The sequence below is a fragment of the Colletotrichum navitas genome, assembly GCF_030913465.1.
Source record: "Colletotrichum navitas strain CBS 125086 chromosome Unknown LY79scaffold_64, whole genome shotgun sequence".
NCBI classification, from domain to species: domain Eukaryota; kingdom Fungi; phylum Ascomycota; class Sordariomycetes; order Glomerellales; family Glomerellaceae; genus Colletotrichum; species Colletotrichum navitas.
The window spans coordinates 211,279-235,286 of NW_026850610.1; the positions used below are offsets into that span (position 1 = coordinate 211,279).

A 24,008-nucleotide genomic window follows, 5' to 3' on the forward strand; every position below is an offset into this window, starting at 1 on the left:
TCAGTATAAGGCCAGTACAATGAATCACCCAGGTTTCTGCCTTTGAACAATTGAGGCGAGGTAAACGCTTCACGGAGGAGGCATCTATACACGTCATGTCTTGAACACATTTGAAATGTGTCTGCAGGTATAAGCTGCATGTTCGTCTGTACTTTGTACAGCTACTACTTCTCTCGTTGCCTGGTTCATCCGCTTGCTCGCAGCCATGAATAAATAACGATTGGTGACGTACGGCTCCTGTGTGGTATGTTGTTCTCAGTCATTGGTTTAACACGGCTGTATCGTTTTGCAGCAACAGAAAAGTAAAGCTGCCTTGTCTGGCAGATAATACTGCGCCCATTGCGTAATACTGTGCTGGCGGAACCATCACCTATTAATTCGTAAGGTATCATCAAGCTTACTGTCCGCGGCACTAGCACCATGCAGCCACCGAAAATGTCAGAGTGGGATAGTAAGTCGCACTCCACTCCGTGCCGTAGCTCTCCCAAAGAAACCGGGGGGCCGAAGGATATTTTCTGTTCCGGTCGGAAATGCACAAACATCGTCTGTTCAGGGGCTTGCTATACGTAATCTGCAATCATGCTTGGCTTCAGGAGATCAGCGAAAGGAGGCTGTGCCCGCCGAGAGTCCACGGCATCGTGGGCGCAGCAGCCGGGTTGGAACATGTTGAACATCGACACCAGGGAGGTTGGGACGCGTACGCATCACTACAACTCCCCTTGGCACCAGGTTTCTCGGTGCTCATGGTAAAAGAAAGGGACAACATGGTCTTCTATCACGCCGGTGCCTCCCTTCACCGGTCTTCTCCCTTCTTTTGCCCGAAATCCTCGCTCATCGAGTCTGTTTTCTATCCTGCCAGTGCCTGCGACGCGGCTAAACTCTTTCGAGGCCATACGATACCGTCACCAACCATCAACATATTTATCGAGGATGGGAGACAACGGCGGATACGGTTCGTACTCGCCCTTCCAATCGATCACATTCGGTATAATAAACTGATTATCGGAGGCAAAATGGTATAGCGGTCGGGAGCGTCTGGTTTTACGACCCGAACAAGATTGCGCCAATCGTCTTCGCAGCCGTCTTCGGTGCTTCAGGACTAGTTCACGCCTGGCAATGCTAGTACGTAAACCATACGTTGACTGATCGTGAGAACGTAGGACAAGAAACTCTACATAAACTTTGAGTACTGACATGTCTTGGTGGGGGAAAAGCCGTTATAAATGTTGGAAACTCACGGGGTGGGCAGTTGCTGGTGCCGCTGCATACTGCGGTAGTTTTGTCGCCCGCGCCTTCGGTGCCGCAGACTACAAAGACCTGACGGCATATGTCGTGCACTTCAACTTCGTGTTCGCGGCTCCGTGAGTTTGCCCTTTCCCTTCTCCTAGCGGCCCTCTTTAATCGACACGCGCTCCCGAAAGACAGCTACCTCATTGAGTGCGGCAGGCTTCCCAACCCCGAGTGCCCTATCTCCTGCGCCGGAAGATGTCTGAGCAAGGATGACAGCCAACTTACACTGATACAACCTTTCCTCCTCTAGTCCCCTCTTCGAGCTCCTCAACTATGGCGTTCTTGCCCGCGTAGCTTACTACCTCCCCTATCACTGCCCTATTCACCCCGGCCGCCTCAAGACCACCTTCACGACCCTCGCCACCATCATCGAGGTCCTTGGTGGCTACGGCGCCTACTATGCCTCGAAGCGGAACGAGCCCGAGGGAGAACAAGCCATCGGACGCGGTTGCCTCCTGGCATCTCTGATCCTCCAGACTATATTGATCGCCGTCTTCCTGGGTCTGACCTCTGTCTTCCATGCCCGCGTTCGCCGCGCCCGTACCGTACGGGGCTCGGGTCCCAACTCCGTCATTTGGGTACTCTACGCCAGCTCTGCCTTGATTCTCGCTCGGACTGTCTTCCGCGTTGTCGACATCGTCAACCTTGCCGCTTTTGACCCCGAGCAGAACGACTTCGATCCATCCCTGGTGCCGGCCGTCGTCCGCTTCGAGTGGCCTTTCTACGTCTTCGAAGCTTCCATCATGCTCGTCAACCAGCTTATGCTTCATGTGGCCCACCCACGTAGGCACCTTCCCGAGAACAATGCTGTCTACCTTGCCCAGGACGGTATGACAGAGCTCAAGGGACCCGGGTTCAAGGACAACCGCAATTGGTGCCTCATCCTCATGGACCCGCTAGATTTCATTGGCCTTTTCAAACGGACGGACAAGTCAATGAACTTCTGGCAGAACAACGGCTTCAGCGAGCTCGGCGAGAACGTCAGGGATCGGCCCACGCGCGTCCAGCATCGTCGAAGACGCAGACGTTGAGTCAGGACTGGGCAAAACGGGCAGTCAAGGCCTTGTTGTCCCAGGCTCTCCTGTTGTTTGCTTCGGTTAGAATCAAAGTACTTCGCACGTTGTTTGCAATATGTATTGATATTATATATCCATAGCACATCTCCGGTCTTGATCGGTTAGTTGCATTAGAATCTAGTCATCCCCGCTCTTCAAATATGCCGAAACCCTTTCCTCTTCGAAACCCCTCCCGCACTCGTGATTGTTTTGCCATGAGCCGAGAGTTCATCTTGACTAGTTGTCACACCAATATTGTTGGAGTACGTAGATACGGCGGTTAATACGGCGATAATCCCTGGTTACTTAGGCGTATATTAATGTGTGTATCTCTAACTATTTACTGTATTTTAGCCTAAAATACCTAGCTATTTAGCTAACTGTATCGGTGGTTATTTGTTATCATATTTCCTATTTTTTGGTAGGGAAATCCATCCAATTAATGTGTGTGACATTTTCGCCACACTTTGACACGCGCAGCCGAGGACTGAAGAGTTTCAACCTGGACATCCTACATCGCTATCTGCCATCAATCGGCATGGCGAATCTACCACTCTACCGGTGCGATATCGCACAGTGGCAGGTACACGAAACTGAAGACGACTGCGACCTCATCGTACGAACCAACAACGGGCGAGCCCTCTATTGCACCATCTCCCCGTCGCATTTTCATCGATCACCAAAGCTCACAGGCCAGTACTTCAAGTGCCTACACCTGCTGCGGTCTGGAGAAGAAGAGCAGGACGGTTTCTATATGGAGGATGCTTACAACTGGCTGTTAAAGCTCTTCGAGCCTCTCGTCGCCCAGTTGGCCCCATTGTCTTCAACGGTTTCTGAGGATGACCAGCCAACTCTCTCCCAATATCTGTTCCCTCCGTATTTCGTTTGCTGTCTTGATGCTGCTGACGAAGTCCCACGCCCGTACAAAGCGGAGACTAAGGAACACGGCTGGGCCAAGCCGGGTCTAGTTGTAAAAGACGACATCCCCACAGACCTTAACCAGTGGGCTAAGTCCTACCATCCATCAGACGTCAAGATAATATACAATCGCTTAGAAGACGTTTTAATTAAACGACCTAGCAAGGTTGTTGTTAGTGGAGTTGAATGCCACTTTAAACGCTTTGGGTTCCCATTTGGTCCAGCGCATGCGAAAAGGGAGCTTACAACGTTAAATGCAATTACTATAGCGCAATACCTTATCCCCCCGAAGCATGGATCTGTTGCCTACACGGAGTTGTCCGAGACGGAGACAAGTTGATGGGCATGCTCTTTCAATGGATCAACACGAAGGGAGTGCTATCAAAAGCAAGAGCTGACCAGAGTTCACCCGATCTAAGGAAACGTTAGAAGGCATAGATCAGTATATCTTTGGAGAAGCTGCACCAGAATGGCATCATCTGGGGCGATGTCAAAGCCGAGAATGTCCTCATCGACCGTGAAGACAATGCCTGGATCATCGATTTTGGGGGCAGTTACACTCCTGCAGGGGTTGACATGGAGATAGCTGGGACACTGGCTGGTGATGCAGAGGGCTTAGCAAAGATACTCGATATCCTGCATTGAAAACAGACGCTGCATTCGGTGCAAAACATACGTTCTTCATTAGTTCCTAAGTCATGAGACCACTTGCACTTCGTCAGCAAAACGCTACGCCTGCCGTTCAACACGTATTCGGCTCCTCTACGTGCCCCTGTCTCTCTATCTTATCTTGAAATTTCTTTCAACGCAATGGCAGCTTGACAGGACTCTGACAACGTTGCCTGGGATTAAATCGATGACCTATGGGATGAGGCAGTGAAGCAGGTCTGATTGTCATCCCAGCGTTGAAAAATCGAATCCTTTGCCGAGAGCAAATTAGGAAAGCCTACTAACAAGACAGCTGTCTTGAATCTGGGTTGAGTGGAATTAACTCATGTTCTACGCCGTCGGACACGACGCCGAAGATATCTTACACTTTCGAAACACTCCTTCATCCAGATATTCTACTCGTCAGCTCCGAGCGACAACTCGAACAGTTTCCTAAACGCCGAGCCATCTCGCTGCACGAGCTCTTTTGGCTCGTCATACTCGACAACCCTGCCGGAGCTTAGGACTGCCACTCGGTCGAAATCCAGGATGGGCTCGAGCTTGTGCGCTATTGCGATGACGGTGCATCCATCAAAGAACTCCCGAACGACACCGTACACAATTTTCGCCGTCTCGTCGTCCATGCTTCGGTTGGTATGTATTAGCACCCCTGTTTCGTCGGACGTTTTGTCAACGGGCGCGTGGTCTTTCTTACCTGCTGGTGAACTCGTCGAGTATGAGCACCTTGCTCGTCATCAGCATCGCCCGGGCGAAGACGAGCAGCTGTGACTCGCCGCGAGAGAAGAAGGCGTCGTTTATTATCACATCGAGGCCCCCTCTTTGCTCTATCTTGCCCCACAAATGCACCCTCTCCAGGGCTCGCTTGATGTCTTCGTCTGACGCCGTCTTCTTGGGGTCTACGTTCAACCGTATTGTTCCGTCGAATATGAACACGTCTTGCGGTATGGCCGTCAGCCTGGACCGCAGGTACTCGTGAGGAACAGTAGACAGATCCACCCCGTCAATACTGATGGTCCCAGAGTCCAGCTGCATCAGTCGGAGGATGCAGAGTACTAGCGAGCTTTTGCCACTATTTTGCAACGCAAGTTAGAATGAGTTGTTGGTAATTCCACGAAAAAGAGTACGTACCTTCCGCTTCGCCCGCAGATGGCTACCTTTTCCCCGGCCTTGATGGATAGATCCACGCCGTGAAGAACGGTTCCCGACGAGCTGGCTTCTGATCAGCATCTGAATCCAAGTTATGCGGAAAATATCACACTTACGGATAAGACGCCGTAACACCGCGCAGGTCGATAGCCCCCTGGCTTGGCCAGCCCCCATCAGACGGCTCGGTCAGCTCCTTTGTGGGATCAGCTTCCTGCTCCGTGGTCATGGAAAAGTCACGAATGCGGGCGACGGCGCTGATGGCGATTTCCAGTGTGACCCATGAGGTCAAGGCGGCTTTGATGGTGCCGCTGAATCCAAGGATGTTGCTGAGAGCTATCCCCATGTAGCCGGGCCCGATCTGCTCCCTGAGGGTGGTCGTCACCACGATCAGGACTAGAGCGATCACGGCGATCATCATATCAACTGTGAAGGTGAGCCAGCGTTGAATGCAAAAGAGGAGATAACTTGGCCTCTGGGAAGTGTTGAGTAATTCCATATTCTTCTTCTCGAATTCGTCCTGCCGCTGAAATGCCCTGATTGTCACGAGGCCATCCAGTGTTTTGATGAGTTGCGTGTAAAGAGGCGCCTTGTATTCGATGTCGAGGAGACGTATCTGCCTGGAAGTGCGGAGGTAGAAATGCTGAATCGCATAGAAACAGAGTATGAGGAATGGTAACAGTATGGCAATGTATCGGGAAGCCACGGATATCATGACGAATTCCGAAAGACCGAAAGCGACGCCTGTAGCAGAGACGGCCTGTCAGCACCTCCGGTGGCTCTGTCGTAGTTGGATGCACTCTGAAAACGTACCAACAGCTAACCCGAGTGCTGTGCTGGGTAACTCCATGTCAATGAGTTGTAAGTCCTGGCTGAACCTATTGACGGTGACACCGCTGTCTGTAGCGACGTGGAAAGATAATGGGGCCCTGAGTATGCTTAGCATACAAAGAAAAAACTAAAAAAAAAGCCCAAAGCGGCAAACATATTGCTGATGACCTGCACTCACTTGGCTGTCGTGTCCGCGAGAAGACTGTGAAAGCTAGTTCCGGAGTTGTTGATGATGTTGATGAAGAGTTGCCTGGAAGAATTCTATGTGTCAGGTACTGATTCTTTCGTTGAATAGGTGGTGTAACGGCATACCATGCCCCCAGCGCAACAGCAAGAACCGAGCCCACTCCAAGGGCCACGTACACGCCGAGCCATTTCCCGAGATTCGAACTAGGACTCGGGTCTTCTGCCCACCATTTGAGCCAGATGTCTGTCCAGGGTGTTGATGGTCAGCCGCGTGGCGGTGTGGAAGCCCACTGATACCTTGCTTACTTGGAAAGGAGCTGCAAAAAGCGAAAACGGCCATTGAGAGGACGAAGACCACAATCGGCCACCAGCCAGCAGATTTAGCGTAGAATAGGTAGACTGCCGAGTCACCCAGACGTCGTGTGACCTTTGCCTGATATTCTATGTCAACAAGTGCTGTCTCAGCCGGAGGTGCCGTTTCTCCGCCTGGCTGTGCCACTTGTGTCCTCGTTCCTGATACAGGATGAGCGATGCCTTTCATGCCTGCCTGCTGGACTTCAATTTTCGAAGAAAGGTCGGCCGGGGTACCGACCTCGCTGATCTGACCCTTGGCGCTGAGAAGCACCACTTGATCAGCATACGGCAGGCGTCGGGCTGTCGATAGTTAGCCTTGGTCAAACGAGAGTGTCGGGGGCGCTATCACTGACCGTCTGAAGAGGTGACGACTATTGTCATGTCTGCTAGCCGAAGCAGCCCTTGCTCTCCCAACAGGTTGTGGAAAATAGAGTCTTCCGTCTCCGAGTCCAGGCCGCAAAATGGATCATCCAAGATGACAAACTCTGCTTTGGAGTACACAGCTCGTGCCAAAGACTGGTATCTGTCAGCCTTCCAGCATCGTTATCCGCAAACCCTCGAGGAACATCGTACCAGTCGGTGCTTCTGGCCCCCGCTCATTGAAATCCCCATTGTTCCCACAACAGTCTCTTCTCCCTTTGGCCAGTCTTTGAAATCTTGCTCCAGACAGCACGCTCTTACCACTTGGTGATACCAAGTTTCGTCAAAGTTTGCCTGGCCGAGAATGATATTGGCCACCGTATCATTAGGCAGCCAAGCGTTCTGGTCACAGTAGCCGACTCTTGAGTAGTTGGCCCGAATGGTCCCCTCGAAACCTGAGAGTTCGCCCAGGAGCGCTTTGAGTAAAGTAGACTTGCCGCATCCGACGGGGCCAAGAATAAGCGTAAATGTTTTGGCCTGTATTCTCAAGTCGCCGATGTCAAGGACGGGCTCTGAACCTTCCTCCCAACAAAATTTCCCCTGGAGAGATGCGACAGTTTTCACATCTAGAGAAACCGTCGCGTCCTCACTAGAGTGTACTCCTTGAGATGCCGGTGTTTTTTCAACAGAGTAACGACTTGCGGCGGGGGTGCCACCCTCACTAGAGTCGGAATTTTCTTGTCCTTGTGGAAGCCGTTTGTCGTGCCTTTCCTTACCATTCAGGTAGTCTTGTATCCGCTGGAATGAGGTCACGGATCCGGCCAGAATAGGGAGCGCGAGGATGACATCTGACAATGGCCGGTTGACCAAGGTGAGCAGTGAATAGGCGGTAAAGGCTCGCTGGATGTTCAACGTGGAGCCAGATTGTGCAGCAAAAACACAAAAGGTAAGGATGGGAGACCAGATGGGGATGCAAATCACTGATTCGGATTAGTGTCGAGCCTGGACCTGGAGGGAGCTGAAGACATACTAAGCACCAATACACCTCCGAGTAGTTTTCTGTACCTTTCGGAAACCCCCAACTCTTTTGTTCTTAGGTCTCTGATCAAAGAGAAGACGAGATCGCTCAGACCTGTCATTTTGAGGGGCTTTATGCTACCGAGGACTTTGGACGTCGTCGTCACACGATCTTGGGACGCGCGGATCCACTTTGCTTGCGCGTTGCCGATTTGCAAGGAAAGTATCGCTGTAACCAACAATACGACTATAGAAGGGAGGGTCAGTGTGTATGTTCTAGGGGTATATTGAGGGCCGCCCCCCGGACTGGAATGGTACCGAAGACAATGGCCACGGGCATTGCACATGCCGATCCCAGTTGCCTGTAGATCAGGTATATGCCAACGGCGATTTCCACAAAAGCGCCCCAGATGTCGTGAAGGTAAACGACGCCTTGGGTTATGGTCTCGACATCGGTGGTGACCAAGGTCAAAGCACCTTCAGGACTAACGTCGGGCGTTGTAGTGTCGAGGCGCAGCGACTTTTGGTAGACCAAACCAATGATGCCTCCTCGCATGACCGACGCGGCCCGGTAAGCGCGCCATTCGTACTGGCCCGTTGAGATCTGCAGATGTGCCGCGATTGAGATGTCTGTTGCAGGCAGAGGAAGTGTGAGGGGAGAGAACTGACAGCAATGCCTGTGTAGACTAATGCGTAGGCGCCTATCAAGCCGTACCCCGTGTTGTTCGCCGAGCCACCTTGGGGCTGGGCGGCAAGGCCGATGCCCCGTTCGATGAGAAAGGGCTGTGTGTATGTGAAGGCAATCTGACAGAGCTTGGGAATGAATGCGGCCATGACGTGAGCAGCGAATACCTTGAGCCATGTCATGTATAAGACGCCGCTAACGGTTTTGTCGGGAACTGCGCGCACGGTTTGAGCATCACTTGCGTTAAGATGTCAAGTGCAAGGGGTATGTATGGTGGGAGATTGCACCTACCCAGATCCCATGCATGACGATATGCGCGATATAAAGGCTCAGACTCCAGGCCGGGCTCCAGGGGGTCCAGGTCTTGGAGATGCAGATTCTTCTTGTATCCGCGAACGAAGAGCGATTTGAGCCAGAAGAAGGTGCTTCTGCTGAGTGTACCGGCAGTCGTCGATCTCGCGTAGGCACGGTACTCTGGAAGCAGAAGCCGTCGCTTCCCGACCGACTCCTGGATCAGGATCAAAAAGCGCAGTGCCAAGCTGACGGTGAAGAGGGCAGGTATGGCGGGAGACGTCTCGGACATGAACAAGGTGCGACATCGCGGGAGGTCGAGGAGGACTGATAAGAAGATATAGGCAAACGGGATGAAGGAAGGCTTGACGTTACGGTGATGCTCGAGCCAAGTGAGGGCGGAGTAGAAAAGAGAGGCGACCAGCACTAGAGCGGCGGACGGGACTGTGGCTGCCGTCTTCAGGTGGGCGGACGGGCCAGCCCAAAGGGCCAGGAGAGCAGTGCTGCAGGAGAAGACACACAGCGCAGAAGTCTAGGGGGTCAGAAGTGTCCAGCAAGCGCGACGAGTAGATGAAGGGCTGGTATGGAGACGATGGGGAGACGATGGGGAGACGGTGGCGGTTAGTCAGTCGGACAGGGCAGCTCACCAACTTCAGTGTGCCTTGGACGTTGGCAACAGTCTTTCTGGTCATGGAGTACAGCTGGCCCATACGAATGGGCAGCGCAAGGAGAAAGAGGCATTGCAGAGGGATGGTGAGAATGGACTCCTCGAACATCAGGGTGAAGTCAAAGCCACCGCGACAAGCGTCGCCGGCCCAAGGACCGAAGGACTGATCGGGACATTCCAGCGGTGGTTGCTGCGACATGGCGAGACAGCGTAGGTAGGTAGATGCGGGTCTTGTCCGAAGCAGGACCGGAGCCGGAGCCGGAACCGGGACCGGCCGGGCCGTTCAACTGTGGATGGAGGAACGAAGCCGAAGACGGGACAAAGGGGAAAGTTGAATAGGTAGGCGCACAGCAGCAGCGAACGGGGCTAGCCAATGGAATTGGGCCTTGACTTGACCACTCAGAAAGTGCCAATCGGAGAATGTGTGGCAAACGGACTTTGTGTCGGCGGCAACACAACACAGAGAGAGAGAGGGCGGCAGACGAGAAAGAGAGATTGGAGAGAGCACAAGTGCGAGGAAACGAGGGCGGAAGAGGACAAGACAAGAACAGCCCGCTGCCGACAAAACCAGACCCCTGTAGGACAAACACCGTCCAACGGATACCGCAAGACTGCGCCTCACCGATGCTGATGCCTACCTTTCCACACTCATCCGTGATGCATGCAAGACAAAAGTACCCTGTATCCGTACGATGTAGGCGAGACTCACCGAGTGGGTCGGACAGTAAGCCGGTGGGGCCGACCTGGTGAGAGTACGTACCGAGATCACGTGTTTGTGCTGGTTCACGGAGCAGTGATGCATGAAGGGATGCCCCAGGTTCTCTTTTCAAGGGACGGACCGTCGACGCCATTGGGCTGGATGTACGTATCGGTACGTATAGATATCTCAATGCCTACCCGGCGCCGATGTAGGTACTTTGGTACTACGTAAGCTGCACATACAGGTACATAGTATGTGATTCAGCGTAGCAGGGGTAAGTCTCTGACCCCTATGATATTATCCCCCACGGCTGAATCATCATAGAGGGGGAATATTTACCAAAAGTGAAGTTCTACAGTAGGGGGGTGAGCATCAGTTACCTAGCAGGGGTAATCAACTTCGGCCTAGTACCGTTGTACAGGTACGTGTCAGTACATACAGGTACCTCAATGCCTACGCCGAATGTAGGTACTTTTGTATTACGTAAGCCGTACGTACAGGTATATGATTAAGGGTGGCAGGGGTACGTCTCTGACCCCTATGATGTTACCCCCTACAGCTGAATCATACTAGAGGGGGAATATTCACCAAAAGTGAGGTTCTACAGTAGGGGGTGAGTATCAACTTCGGCCAAGTACCATAGTACATACCTAACCTTGGAGGTACGTACACGCCGTCCCGAGCCGTGCCATCTACGGTACCGGTAGACTCTACCTATCTACGTGTATTAAGGCGCTACACAGCAGACCTAACGTACCCTCTCCTCGTCTAACTTGATGTAGGCCTACTTATAGAACTTACTTAGGCTTAGGCTTAAGCAAATAAGCGAAGGAATATCAGATAGGCTTGGGGGGGAAACATTATTCTTTCCCCCTTCAAGAGAGGTGTTTTACTATAGGAACGGTACGTTAGGTCAGCTGTAACCTGCCATCGAGGCCGTGCCCACTCAGCCAGACTTGGGGGATGCACTCATCCAATGACAACCCCCACCCTAGACCGTAGAGGATGGATGATGGCGATACCACATAGTAATTCCCAGGCTTACCTGTCTAAGCACTGTCTTCTTCGTTTCTTACAACTTGGCTATTGTTGCCATACATTACTTGTCATTTCACCAGTCCATCTGATCCTCAATCTGACGCCATGCATTTAAAGATGCGGCGTTGGTGGCATGTGACTTATAGGAGAAGGTAAGTTACTGCGTTCATCAACCAATGTCCACAGGTCTTCCCTCAACCGCACTCGACTTGCCTTCAGGACGTTCAAGTCTGTCTACACTTGCCTTCTTATCCCATCATGTCTGGTCTTATGCCGGCCCACCGCGCAGCCTCGGTGGCTGCGTCTCTGCTCCGCCTGCCAGCAAATGGGCTGCGGCATCCCCTCGCACTGGCATCGCGACAATACCGTACCCAGGCCCAGGCCCATCCCCAGCCAAAAGCCGGTACCATCCGTCAGGCCCCCCACACCCGAGGCGCCGCCACCGCAGCTGCTGCCTCCCCGGCCGCCGCCATCCCTCACCCGTCCCAGGCTTCCATGTCGGAACCCGTACCGGTTTCGCCGAGAAAGCCACAGCTGAACCTGCCGGCGCAGGCCTATAAGCCCGATTTCTACAACGCCATATCCACCATCATGCAGCTGCGCGACAGGTATATCGAGGATCGCGTTCTCTTCGTTCCTGGGCGCGAGATGGCTCGCCTCCTCAAGCAGCTTGGCGCCCGGGACGAAGACTTCTCATCACTGCAGGCCGTCAGCGACAACCTCGTCGGGGACCCGACCCTTCCCTACCGCAAGACGCGCAACGGCCGCTTCTGCCTCGACTTCGATGCCGGCACCCTCCACCGCCTCGAGTTCCAGCCTTTCATCCTCTCAAAGGCCGAGGACTTCAGCCGCTACGACTCGGACAAGGTCCGTCATTTCGACGAAGTCGAAAACGACCTCCAGCTCAACACCGTCTTCCAGGCCCTCATGGTCTTCAAGTCCGCCATCTATCACGGCGTGCGCTCCTTGCGCCGCCCCAACATGGACTACGAGACCAACAAGTGGATTTGCACCCTCTTCTCCGTCCGAACCACCACCACCCCGGAGCGCCTCGGCGAGCCCGCCCTCGAGGGCGTCCACACGGACGGCGTCGACCACACCATGACTACTTTCCTCGGCTGCCGTAACATGCGGCCCGAAAGTGCTGTAACCTACGTCCACGACATGAAAGAAGCTACCGGTGTTCGCTACACCGAAGCCTCCCCCGACCACATCAAGGGTTGCGTCCACCACCGCCATTTCCTCGACACCATGATTGTCGTCGACAGTGAACGCAAGCACAGCCTGTCGCCTGTATACGCAGTCGATCCCAACCGACCGGCTACCCGGGATATGCTCGTGTTCTTCAGCCGGAAGCCCACTGTCGCCGGCCACGTGTCTGCAGACATGGATTCTCTGACACCCCATTTGAACTTGCCCATGGAAATACCCGTTTTCGTCCCTTTTTGGCCCCGTGGCCCTGCAGGAACACGCGTGTGAGAAAGAACAGCTCAAAGAGCAGGGCGATCCAGTCGAGTTTCACAATGGCGTCAAAGGGCCTTTACATATCAGGCGCACCTCAGATGCTCCTCGTGTCTATGGGGATTCTCGTGCCGTATGATACAAGACCTCCAATACAGTGTAAGTAAAACAAAAGCGATACATAGACGCGCTACTACAAGGCTGGTTTCTTCAATCCAACACGGGTGAAAATCAGGATGATAGGCAGAGAGTCAGATATACTTATTACTCCACATCAATCGAGGGATAGATTTACTATTTGTTTATGTCTATGAACGCTGCCACGATTAGTCTCAGGTGCAGCCGGATCACCCGCCGCCCTAATGTCGCCTGAGCAGGATGAGGAGGGGGGGCAAGGTGAGCAGGGCAGGTTGCTTGCAAAACTGATAGTGGGATGTTAGCACAATTTACATTTGTGATCTCTTCAGGGAGGTCGTTGTGCTTGAATGGAATGGGATCAACAGTGTGTAGTCAATGCCAGCTTTTGATTCGAGGGAAGAAGTACAATAAAGACCCTTGACTGAAACAATCGCAAAACTTGGTCGGGGAGAATGTGCGTGTGCGGATGTTTCCCGCAAACTGCGTATCGCGAATGATTGAGGTGAAGCATGCGCACATCCATGGATCTCACATACTTGGTTACAAGCTGTCGAAGACCAATTAACCAAGTGAAAAGATAATACTACCTGCCTAAATCTGCTAGCCTTCCTACCCGACTGATTGCCTGACCCCTGGTGGCTGCGCCGCAAGTCTGCAGCTGATAGATTGCGAGACCGATGTCCAACCAACATAAATCCCCCAGCCTTTCCCAGCCGTCGCTTCTTCTGGGTGTAAAAGATAACCTTGCACCTCGCCCTGGCTGTCTTCTAACGCCGAATCTAGCTATGGCCTCTAATGACGAGGTTGAGGCAATCGTCTCTGACCCAAACTTCGAGATCATTACAACCTTTGCCTACTCGGCTGGTCTCCCCCACAACGAGGCATCTCTGTCAGGATCGCACTGCTACCTGCTTCAGCACGGGATCGATCGTCTCCAGGCCGCCGCGTCTGATCTTTCATGGACCGCCGTGGCTGAGGACTTGCGTAGCATCGACCGTTTACAATCACTGTCTAAGGAGGTCGGCACCCACATGCTTTCAACCCACGGGGAAGCATCCAAAGACCCAAGCAGACGCTTCATCGTGCGCTTGGCCTTGAAGAGGGACGGAATCCTCAGCATTATGTCAGGCCCAAGGCCCAACTCGTCGGATCCCCTTTACCCAACAACCTTATCGAACATCATAAGCCCTCTCCATACTTCGGCAATCCCCATTTACCTGGACTCGGAGCCGACAACGCCCTCGCTGTTCACCAAGCACAAGACAACGCATCGCCAGCCTTACAGTGCCGCTTGGAAACGTGTGGGCATGGACGAGACGACGTCGCCTGCTGGATGTGATGTACTGTTACAGAATGAGAACGGCCATATCATGGGAGCCGCGTTTAGGACGGTTTATTTTTGGAGGGATGGCCGACTGGTGACTCCGAGTAGTGCGACTGGATGCAAGATGGGCGTCTCGAGGAGATGGGCAGTAGAAAATGCAGGTGTGAGGGAGACATTGATCCCAGCCATAGACATCAGCGATGGCGAGGTGGTTTGGTTGAGTTCGGCTGTCGGGGGCTTTATACAGGGAAAGGTTACTCTGGAAAGAAAGACACAAAATAACTAAGTTTGCGAGCCCACGGATGCTTGCGGCTCTATGATTTACGGCATTTCTACCAAAATGAGAGCTCTCGGATAAAGAATGGATGTTCCGTGTATTTTATGGCCTGTTTGAACATAAAGTGAATAGCGTAGCAACATAAGACCGCTGCCGCACGGTTTAGATTTGTTATATCTCGTGTTCAGATGGTCTCAAAGCAACAAAATCTCCGCCTGGAGCTCCTATAAGTGCTGGGAATACATGTTCTTCTTCTTGCCTTTCTGGTCACGGTCTCCCACGCGCTCAGTTCTTGGTAACTGATGAGTTCTATCGTTTGTCTTGCTTTGGCGTAAAGACGGTCTAATATATTCAGGCCCATTGAGATTACCCCTTTTTCTGGTTGCGAAATACCTCTTTCGCCGTCTCAAAAGCATTGGGATAGAGACAGTCTTTGGCGTGCCGGGTGGTAAGTGCAGAACTGACGTTGATCTGTATCTGCCTCGACGGACAAGGGAGCGTCGAGGCCTTGTGAGATCGAAGAAGCACACACTAACTCTGTTGGAATTCAGATTACGAGCTCGCCCTTCTTGACTTTGTCCCTGAAGAAGGCCTGAACTGGATCGGTACCCCCAATGAGCTCATAGGCGCCTATGCAGCCGATGGCTACGCTCGCCAGAAAGGCGCTGGAGCCTTGGTCACCACATTTGGGCCTGGCGAGCTCAGTGCGCTCTGCGGCATCGGCGGGTCATTCGGTGAGAACGTTCCTGTCCTTCACGTAGTCGGCTATCCCACTCGTCCCGCCCAGGCCAGTGGCAAAATTCTCCATCACACGCTGGGTGATCTCAGCTATGAGTATGTCCCTGACTTGTAGACCATCACAAATGAGTTTCTCTTAGTTAGCATCAACTTAGACACTACCGTGAGATGTCAGCCGAGTTGTCTTGTGCCACCACGATTCTCGAGGACGCCCACTCGGCGCCGTCTGAGGTAGACAGGGTCCTGAATGGTATGCGTTTACCTTTCTCTCAACCTCATGTACAGTTGTAAGAACCTCTGTTAATAATCAACTGCAGCTATGATGTATCATTCCAAGCCAGGTTAGTAAGCTAGGTGTATCAGCCCCTAGTCTCGTGTTCCACGATGACTGACGATTGCATGTTTAGCATCGGAATTTCCGAAGACGTCGCTTTGGCCCAGATGCCAACTTCCTACCTGGAGTCCAAGATTGTGACCCAACTCACACCAGGCAATGCTGAGGTAGAAGACATGGTTATTAATAAAATCACGGAGAAGCTGTCATCCGCAAAGAGCCCGATCATTGTGGTTGATGGCGGCGCTGCTTGAGGAAGCTGGGAAAAGGAAGTGCCTGGCTTCATCGATGCTCTCAAACTCCCCTGCTTCAACACCATCCTCGGAAAAGGCATCTGTTGCAATGTTGACCATCACGGATAAATATTGGAGTTATTAGGTTAACCCTGATGACTCATTGCTAGCAAATCCTTGGATATTTAGCTATAGATTCTCTAAGGATTTATAGGTAATAAGTTAGTTATTTAACTAACTAACCTATAATAATTACCCTTTTTTTCTTTATGTATAATAAAGAACTATAGTTACCCTTATTATTTATTAATTACTACTAATATATATAGTTAACTATATTAACTTATCTCTTAGTATTACTAACACTAATTAGTAGTTAACTTTACTATTAACTATATAGGTTAACTTTACTGTCTAAACTATAGATTAGTAAGGACTACAAGAAGAGGTAATTATTACTAGTTAATTATTTATACACCTAGAGTAGGCAAAGACTAAAAAACGCCTTTATAAATACCTTTACTATAATATTATACTAATTACTTATTATAATAAGTTAATTAATAGATCTATAACTAGTCCCCTTAACTAGTAGAAACCTTGTTAATTTATGTCTATTATATAAGCTTTATTACCTTTAGAGAAGCACTCTTAACTATAAAAAACCCTTTACTTTATATACCTATAGCTAACTAGTAACTATTTACTATATCTTATTTATTATAAGCTCTTTAGCTTACTAACTTCTTTTTCTTATATATATACTTCTTTTACTAACTAATAGTGTTAATAAGTTACTAATATAATAGCTTATTATTTCCTCTTTTTTTACTAATTAATAGTGTTAATAAGTAACTAATATAATAGCCTATTATTTTTCCTAAGTTATTTACCTATAAGAGTATATTTTTTTTTAGTTGTTTATACTACTAGTAGTAATCTCTTTAATAAATATATATACCTTTTAGTCTACTAAAAGAAACACCTATGTTTAAGAGGTTATTAGGTTAACAAAGGATAACAGTAAGTAATACTACACCTATAAGTAAAAGACCTAAGCTAAAATAAGTAAACAAAATAAGCTTATAAGTAAGTAAGGCTCTTAGGTTACTACACCTTTACTTATAAGGCAACAAAAAAAAAAAATTTATAGTAAATATAATATACTACCTAATATAGTAAAAAAGATAGTAGTAATAAATAATATTATTACTATACTTTTTACCCTTATATAGTATATTCTTTTATACTAATAAAGGAAAAATTATATTATAAGGTTACTAACTAACCTTATAAAGAAGTAATAGTCCTTTATACTTAACACTATTATTATATTTTACCTTAGTAAATCTAAGTATAATAACTACCTTAGTAGTAAATTACTCTACTATATATAAGAAGACCTTACTAACTAGCTTATTAGTAACTTTAAGGCTATTAACCTAAAGGTCTTAATAGGTCTATATAACTTCTTTATTAACTATAGAGTATAGGTTAACTATAGTAAATACCTATTAATTACTTAATATATATTTAATACTCTTTAATAAGAGGAAGGTACCTACTAGACTAATAAAATAATTACTATTATTAAAAGGTTATTATATAACTTTAGAGAACGCCTTAAAGACCTTAACTTTATTAAAGATATTAAGGGCTATAAGATAATTATATATAGAGTAAAAATAGTTAAAGTACGCCTATTACTAGTAACTAGCTACTAAACCTTCTATAATAACCTAACCTTTACCTTACTACTGCCTATATTAACACTAAAACCCTATATAATAGCTAAAATTAATAGCCTATATATAATAACTACTATATAACTATAGGAGCTCTTATTAACTATAGTAATATTAATAGTAATATTAAGACTAATACTAAAGTAAATAAGTAACCTTATAAAAATATACTTTAATAACTAGGCTATAAAGTATACTAGTAGCTAGTATAAGACTATTAACTTAAAATTACTACTATTCTATAACCTTTGTGTTTAGGTAGGTATAATATAAGACTACTATAGAGTAGTAATTTAAGTAATACTTTAAAGTAAACTATAAGAGTATTATACCTTTACTTTTTACTAATAAGTAGATAATTTTAATACTCTAATAGTAAAGCTTAAAGAATAATTTAAAGGTAATAAGGTACACTTAGCCTATATTACTAAGCTTTACTATATATTATTTAACTTAATTACCTATAAAAACTATAGTAAGAATAAGCTTAAGATCCTTAAGTTACTTATTAAAAGGGTTACTAAACTAGTTAAAGTAACTACTTATAATAGCCTACCTAAAGATAAAGATTATTATAAATACCTTATTACCTATTACTATAGTATACCTAAGTATACTATAGCTTTCTTTAACCTACTAGCTATATTTTATAGCCTTTATATATAACTATATAATAGAGTAGTAAATACTTTACTTTATTATAAGCTACCTATATAATACCCTATAGATAAATCTACTATAGAGGATAAGTAATTTTAGGTTAACTATAAATATAATAGTAGCTATAATAATTACACTAATCTATAGTAAATATAAGGTTCTTTATAAAGTAACTACTATAGTAAAAACTAGTGTAGTAATAAATTAACTAAGAAGTGCTTTATCTATAGTAAGCCTAGTTATTAGTTAACTAAGTATACTAAAGAAGAGTAGTAATCTTTGTTTAACTAGTATAAAAGTACCTATTTTATATAAGCTTTACTAGCTACCTTTAATTACTTTTTTTTAACTATAAAGGTTATAATATAAGTTATCTTTAAGAAGTAAGTAATAGTAAAAAATAACCTTTTAGTAATAATAATAACTATATAGATATAGTGTTCTTTATATTTACTACCTTCTTTATATAACTATTAATTAATAGCCTAACTATATTCTTTAAGTTATATAACTAGGTAACTACTTATATACTTACTTATAAAAACCTACTAAAGGAGCTATTACCTAGTAAACTATAAAAACTAATAAGATATTTACACTTAATAAGCACTATTTAGTAGTAACTTTTTATAGTATTATACCTAATATTAGTATAGCTAAGAAATTAACTACTAGCTATAAGTAATACTTTATCTTTTAGTGCTACTTAGGCAAAAAGATACCTATAGATACTGCCTAAGTAAGTAAAGTAAGTATTTACTTTAGTAGTAGTAATTACTTTAAATCCCTAAGGGTAATTAATATACTTATACTACTTAGTAACCTTGTTTTTTATATAATAACTACTAATACTTTATTTCTCTTTTACTTAAGGGATATAGACTATTATAGCGTAAAGTTTAATAACCTTACTAACTAGCTAATCTAGGGTAATAATATTATACCTATTATCTACTAATTTAGCTACCTATAGATGCTTTTATAACTACTAGAGAAGAGTATTACTAGGTAACACCTAATAGATAGTAAATTATACTAAATCTATTAGTAATTTAGCTACTTATCTATTTAGTAACTTTATAAGTTACTTAAATATACTAAAGAAAACACTTCTCTCTTATTAATAAAAGCTATTAATAAGTACTACTACTACTACTAACTATACTCTAAAGCCTCTAGTTACTTTAAATTTATACTATATAATAATAATAAGTTTAACTATAAGATCTTTATTAATATAATATACCTTAATAGTAATAAACTAGTACTTTATATAGTTAATATAGTAATAGTGTTTAATATAGTAAGATTCTTGTAATCTATTACTATAGAGTATATATAAGAGGCACTATAAATATACTAGATTAATATATATCTTAGCTTACTTAATTAGATAATAACTAACGTTAGCCTAAATTTTTACTTTAGTAAGTTTAAATATACTACCTATAGGTTATTTATTAAAGTAAAAGAAGTACTTATTAAAGCCTATTATAGTATTAGTAAAGTTAAGTGCTATTATATACTCTTTTACTACACCTATAAGATTATTTATAAAGAAATTAGCACTAAACCTAAAGTTACCTTTTAACTTACTATTAAAATAATTAATAATACTACTAGCCTAGATAGCTAATATAGCCTTTCTGCTAGCTATTATAGATCTAATAGAAGGAGTAAGGCTACAATAGGCAATATAAAGTAACACAGTGCAAAGGTAAAGTGTAACAGTAGAGCAGTAAAATAAGGTAAGTAATAATAAAGAGCTAAATAAATAACATAGGACAAAAGCTAGGTATTAGTATAGGTTGTTTATTAAGGTTACTTTTCCTTATAGGAGAAAATAGGCAATAGGATATATACCCCTAGGTATATACCTAGATATATACTAATAAGGTAATCCTATATTCTACCTATTTATCTACTATATAAGGCACTTGTCCTATAATAAGTGCTTTCCCCCTAAAGGACTTTATCCTCTTTTACTAAGAAAATATACTAAATAGTAGTATATATAAATATAAAGTATAAGAATTACCCTTTTTCCTATATAATAACTCTATTACTTATTATCTCTAAAGTTCTATTAAGATTATTTAGCCTTTAGTAGCGCCTAGGCTAGGTTATTATTATTAGCGTTATAGTAGCGTTTATTAGCTTAGCTGCCCTAGGTTATTAGGGCAGTAACCTTAGGCTAAGTAGCTAGGACCTAAAGGTTAACTATAGCCTTTTGTCTATTAAGCTTAGTAGCTATTTAGTTAACTTTGTCTATTAACTCCTTAAATAGGCTACTTTTAAAAGTAGTTAGTACGTTAAGGTTATTAGACTTTTGTTAAGGAGTATAACTTTAGTGTTTATTTAGTCTACTTACTCTTTAAGTTCCTTAAGGCACTTCTTTTACTTATATACTTTATTAGCCTTTTTATAAAGGTTCTTTATAATATTATTAATATCTATATTAAGGGTGTTAGTTTTTTCTATAATATCCTTAGTAAGTTTAGTAGCTATATTAGCCTTAGTGTTATATTTATTAATATTACCTTTATAGCTATTAACTATATTAGCTAGCTTAGTAATATCCTTCTTAAGCTTAGTAATAGTGTATAGCTACTTTCTTAGCTAGTTAAAGTAATAAATCTCTAGGATAAAGATCTTATTAAGATATTAGATTAAAAGAAGTATACCTATAACCTTTAAATTAATTAGCTAGGTTAATAAAGGAAGATAAAGCTAATAAGTGTAGTATAGTTAAGAATATTACCTATATAAGGCTTACCTTTTTTATACTTAGTTAAGATAATATTTATTAAGGTAATAATTTTATAATAAAGTATATATCTAATATAAGTAATAATTACTATAACACTATAAAGTTACCTTATTACTAGTATAGAAGGCTTTAACCTAAGCTATAGTCTTCTTATAGAGCTATTTATTACTACTTTTATAGAAGGCGTCCTTTAGGTAACAGAGGCCTCTTTATAAGTAGAAATAGCTAGCTTTAAGCTATAGCCTTTTTACTTTATAGGGGTATAAGGTTTATACACTTAGTTATTAGTGTTATTAGCTTCCTTAGTAGTAGTAGCTTTAGTATTAGCTTATAAGCTTAGATTTATTTAAAGACTTACTTATTAGTAGGTTTATAACTAAATAGCTTAGTTATTTCCCTTATATAGTTATTAATTTCCTCTAAGGTAGTAATTACTACTAACTTCTTATGTATAGTAGTAGGCTTCTTTAATTTCTTATATTATTATACTTTCTTATTTCTTAGTAAGCTTTATAGCTACTTTTATAGTATTAAAGGGTTTTTTATAGTAGTAGCTTTATCTTAGAGTTACTACTAGATTTATTAAAAATAAGCTATCTTTATTACTTATAGTTCTTAAGTAAAGGCTTTTACTATTTAATATATTCTATAGCCTTATTAGTGTCTTTATTATATCTTAGTAAAGAAATATTATTACTTTTAATACTAAAGATATTAGAGTTTATACCTTTATTATTATTATTATTATTCTTATTAACGTTATTATTATTCTTAGTAGCCTTTCTTTATCCTAGGACTAAGGGCTAGTTAGTTAATAGCTATAAAAGATAGCTTAAGAATAGATCTAGGCTTATTAGCTAGGGCAGTAGTAACCTTGTTAGGCTAGTAGGTTTACTTATTAGGCTAATTACCTTAGGGCTAGTAATATAGAGAGGTTATCTTTATTAAGGTACTAGTTAAGGTTAATAGTGTCTAGGTTTAAGGGATTATTATTGCCTAGGATAAGGCTAAATTAAATTAGGGCGCTTATAGTAGCTTGTTTTTTTTCTTGTTTAGGGGGTAAAAGTTTATAGAGAGAAAGAAAAAGAATATAGAAAAAGATATATTATTATATAAGAATATTAATAGGTTATAGTTAATAATAGTAGTAATATAGTAAAGTTAGTAATAGTAATAGAAAGTAGTAGGTTTAGTAAGTTAAAAATAAGAAAACTATAGTTATAGGTAAGTAAGTTAATTTATTTTATTATTATTATTAGTAACTATAGGTAAAAAGGTATAGTTAGTTATTTTAGGTAAAGCTTCTTCTATTGTTTTTAGATATTAAGCTATATAAATATTCTTGTTGTCTACTATATAACTATATATTTTAATAAAAGGAAAGTGTTAGTTATCTTTAAGTTATTATTATTCTTATTAAAAGAAAATTAAGAAACAAGGTTATTATTAAGAACAGAGGTATAAGGCTAAGTTTCTCTCTATGTTATTATAAAGTATTATAACTATTTTAGTACTAACTATAGTAGTGTCTATAGGAAGTCTACTAACGTAGGCTTTTAGCCTTGTTTCTTTATATACTTTACTACCTAATTAATAAGGTTAGCCTTCTTAAAGTTAGTTATAATATTACTAGCGTTAGGCATAAGGTTCTTATAAGGTTCCTATATATTAAATACTAGTAAGTACTCTTTTACTTAATAAATACTTAACTAATAGGTAGTTCTTTTACTAGTTAACTTATAGTCTATAATTCTCTTAACTTTAAATTCCTTTATACTATCTACCTTTACTAGCTCTAGGGTAATTACTTCTTTTAAAAAGGTTATTACTAGTTAGTACTTTCTATAGCTATATAGTTAATACTACTAGGTAGACCTTCTAGTGTAGTAGTAGGTTAAGTTTATAGGCTTTAGCCTAACTATATAGGTAATATAGAAAGTCTAGTGCACTAGGGAGACTATTTCTACTTAGGCTTACTTAGTAATAAATAGCCTTTACTAAGTTAAAAGAAAACCTTGTCTTTAATATTAAGCTTTATAAGGTAATAGTAATAATTATATTATTCTTTTCTTATTACTTTTGCTATATTAATAAAAGCTAGTGCCTCTGCCTAGTATATTTAGTGTAGGACGTTAAGAGATTCTAATAGGAGTTTATTTTTACTAATATACTTTAGTACTATCCTAGGGTAAAATCTAAAGATAACCTTATTTAGTAAATAACCTACTATAACTACTAATAAGTTATTAAGTAAGTGCTATAAAGCTATAAGAATATTAGTCTATAAGATATTAAGGTTAGTGTATATATAAAAGTATATAGTAATTTTAACTATTTAGTTAGTTCTTTTACTTTAACTATTAGTCTAGGGATAGTACACTATAGATATAAGTAGTTATACTTTAAGGGCATTAAATATCTCTGCCTATATTATAAAAATAAACTTAAGGTTATAGTTACTAATAATTACTATTAATAGTCCCTAGTTATATATTATAAGCGTTTAAAGTAATACCTAGGCCTAGTAGTAAGCCTTATACCTTATATATCTTAGGATAAGTAAGATTTTTTTATTAAACTTATAGGTTATAGTATAAAGGCTATTAAATATATATATTAAAATATTAATACTAATAATTATATAATACCTAGTTAGTTAACTATAAATAGTTCATAATTTAAGGTCAAAGGGCATAGACTAGTTATTCAGCCCTTAGTTATATCAAGAGAGGATTATACCTTTTAGTTAGCTAGAATAACTTAAGTTATACTTAAGCAGTATATAACTACTTTATATAACAATAGTAAAGTAGACCTATTTAGTTACCTAACAAGAAGTTAATTCACCCCTACGTTTTACTAAGTACATACATATACAAAGCCTATTTAACACTAATCAGTAGTTATATAGTAATCACAGATTAGTAAAAGTAAAAAGGCAAAGTCATAAACCTAAAAGAGATCACCTTATACTAAAAGCCTAGATCCTTACTATTATTTACCCTACAAAAGTAGTACTAGATAATAAAAGAAAAGAAGACTACCTATTAGTTAATATACAAGAAAGTCTCTCTATATCTACTGCCTAAAGGTAAACTAGGCAGAAGATCCTATTGTATAATAC

At 43.0% G+C, this 24,008-nt stretch overlaps 6 protein-coding genes across 6 annotated transcripts; 5 read left to right on the forward strand and 1 right to left on the reverse strand.

Annotated features, from left to right (window-relative positions):
• The first annotated feature begins 474 nt into the window (after nucleotides 1-474).
• Nucleotides 475-2,513, forward strand: LY79DRAFT_563841 (uncharacterized protein). Its single transcript, XM_060558603.1, has 4 exons — nucleotides 475-952; nucleotides 1,023-1,122; nucleotides 1,215-1,361; nucleotides 1,541-2,513. Exons 1-4 carry the CDS (start codon nucleotides 931-933, stop codon nucleotides 2,319-2,321), a joined length of 1,050 nt encoding a protein of 349 aa, XP_060410746.1. The 5' UTR covers nucleotides 475-930; the 3' UTR covers nucleotides 2,322-2,513.
• A 370-nt stretch (nucleotides 2,514-2,883) lies between these two features.
• Nucleotides 2,884-3,908, forward strand: LY79DRAFT_592789 (uncharacterized protein; the record flags this gene model as incomplete). The annotated part of the gene is made up of 3 exons (XM_060561472.1): nucleotides 2,884-3,512; nucleotides 3,533-3,638; nucleotides 3,702-3,908. 3 exons carry the CDS (start codon nucleotides 2,884-2,886, stop codon nucleotides 3,906-3,908), a joined length of 942 nt encoding a protein of 313 aa, XP_060410747.1.
• A 419-nt stretch (nucleotides 3,909-4,327) lies between these two features.
• Nucleotides 4,328-9,665, reverse strand: LY79DRAFT_522378 (ABC transporter; the record flags this gene model as incomplete). The annotated part of the gene is made up of 16 exons (XM_060555441.1): nucleotides 4,328-4,556; nucleotides 4,627-5,001; nucleotides 5,061-5,141; nucleotides 5,195-5,819; nucleotides 5,889-6,004; nucleotides 6,085-6,156; nucleotides 6,219-6,336; nucleotides 6,399-6,746; nucleotides 6,800-6,962; nucleotides 7,020-7,786; nucleotides 7,852-8,070; nucleotides 8,142-8,427; nucleotides 8,493-8,722; nucleotides 8,800-9,047; nucleotides 9,096-9,331; nucleotides 9,447-9,665. The coding sequence occupies 16 exons, from the start codon at nucleotides 9,663-9,665 to the stop codon at nucleotides 4,328-4,330; spliced, it is 4,332 nt and encodes a 1,443-aa protein (XP_060410748.1).
• Nucleotides 9,666-11,699: 2,034 nt separating this feature from the next.
• Nucleotides 11,700-12,683, forward strand: LY79DRAFT_522366 (2OG-Fe dioxygenase-domain-containing protein; the record flags this gene model as incomplete). Its single annotated transcript, XM_060555439.1, has 1 exon — nucleotides 11,700-12,683. The coding sequence occupies one exon, from the start codon at nucleotides 11,700-11,702 to the stop codon at nucleotides 12,681-12,683; it is 984 nt and encodes a 327-aa protein (XP_060410749.1).
• An 839-nt stretch (nucleotides 12,684-13,522) lies between these two features.
• On the forward strand, nucleotides 13,523-14,517 carry LY79DRAFT_563894 (aminotransferase class IV-domain-containing protein). The gene has a single exon (XM_060558604.1). The coding sequence runs from the start codon at nucleotides 13,589-13,591 to the stop codon at nucleotides 14,411-14,413; it is 825 nt and encodes a 274-aa protein (XP_060410750.1). The 5' UTR covers nucleotides 13,523-13,588; the 3' UTR covers nucleotides 14,414-14,517.
• A 268-nt stretch (nucleotides 14,518-14,785) lies between these two features.
• LY79DRAFT_522353 (pyruvate decarboxylase) lies at nucleotides 14,786-15,433 on the forward strand (the record flags this gene model as incomplete). The annotated part of the gene is made up of 3 exons (XM_060555438.1): nucleotides 14,786-14,852; nucleotides 14,956-15,238; nucleotides 15,298-15,433. Coding segments are annotated over 3 exons (486 nt in total), but the record flags the coding sequence as incomplete, so codon positions are not given.
• Nucleotides 15,434-24,008: the final 8,575 nt, after the last annotated feature.

What these genes read in the sequence shown, in the direction of transcription:
- LY79DRAFT_563841 (XM_060558603.1), top strand. Translation starts at nt 931, where the DNA reads ATGGGAGACAACGGCGGATACG. An exon ending in GGGAGACAACGGCGGATACG is followed by an intron (nt 953 to 1,022) that starts GTTCGTACTCGC and finishes AAAATGGTATAG; the next exon opens with CGGTCGGGAGCGTCTGGTTT. An exon ending in AACTTCGTGTTCGCGGCTCC is followed by an intron (nt 1,362 to 1,540) that starts GTGAGTTTGCCC and finishes TTCCTCCTCTAG; the next exon opens with TCCCCTCTTCGAGCTCCTCA.
- LY79DRAFT_563894 (XM_060558604.1), top strand. Translation starts at nt 13,589, where the DNA reads ATGGCCTCTAATGACGAGGTTGAGGCAATCGTCTCTGACCCAAACTTC.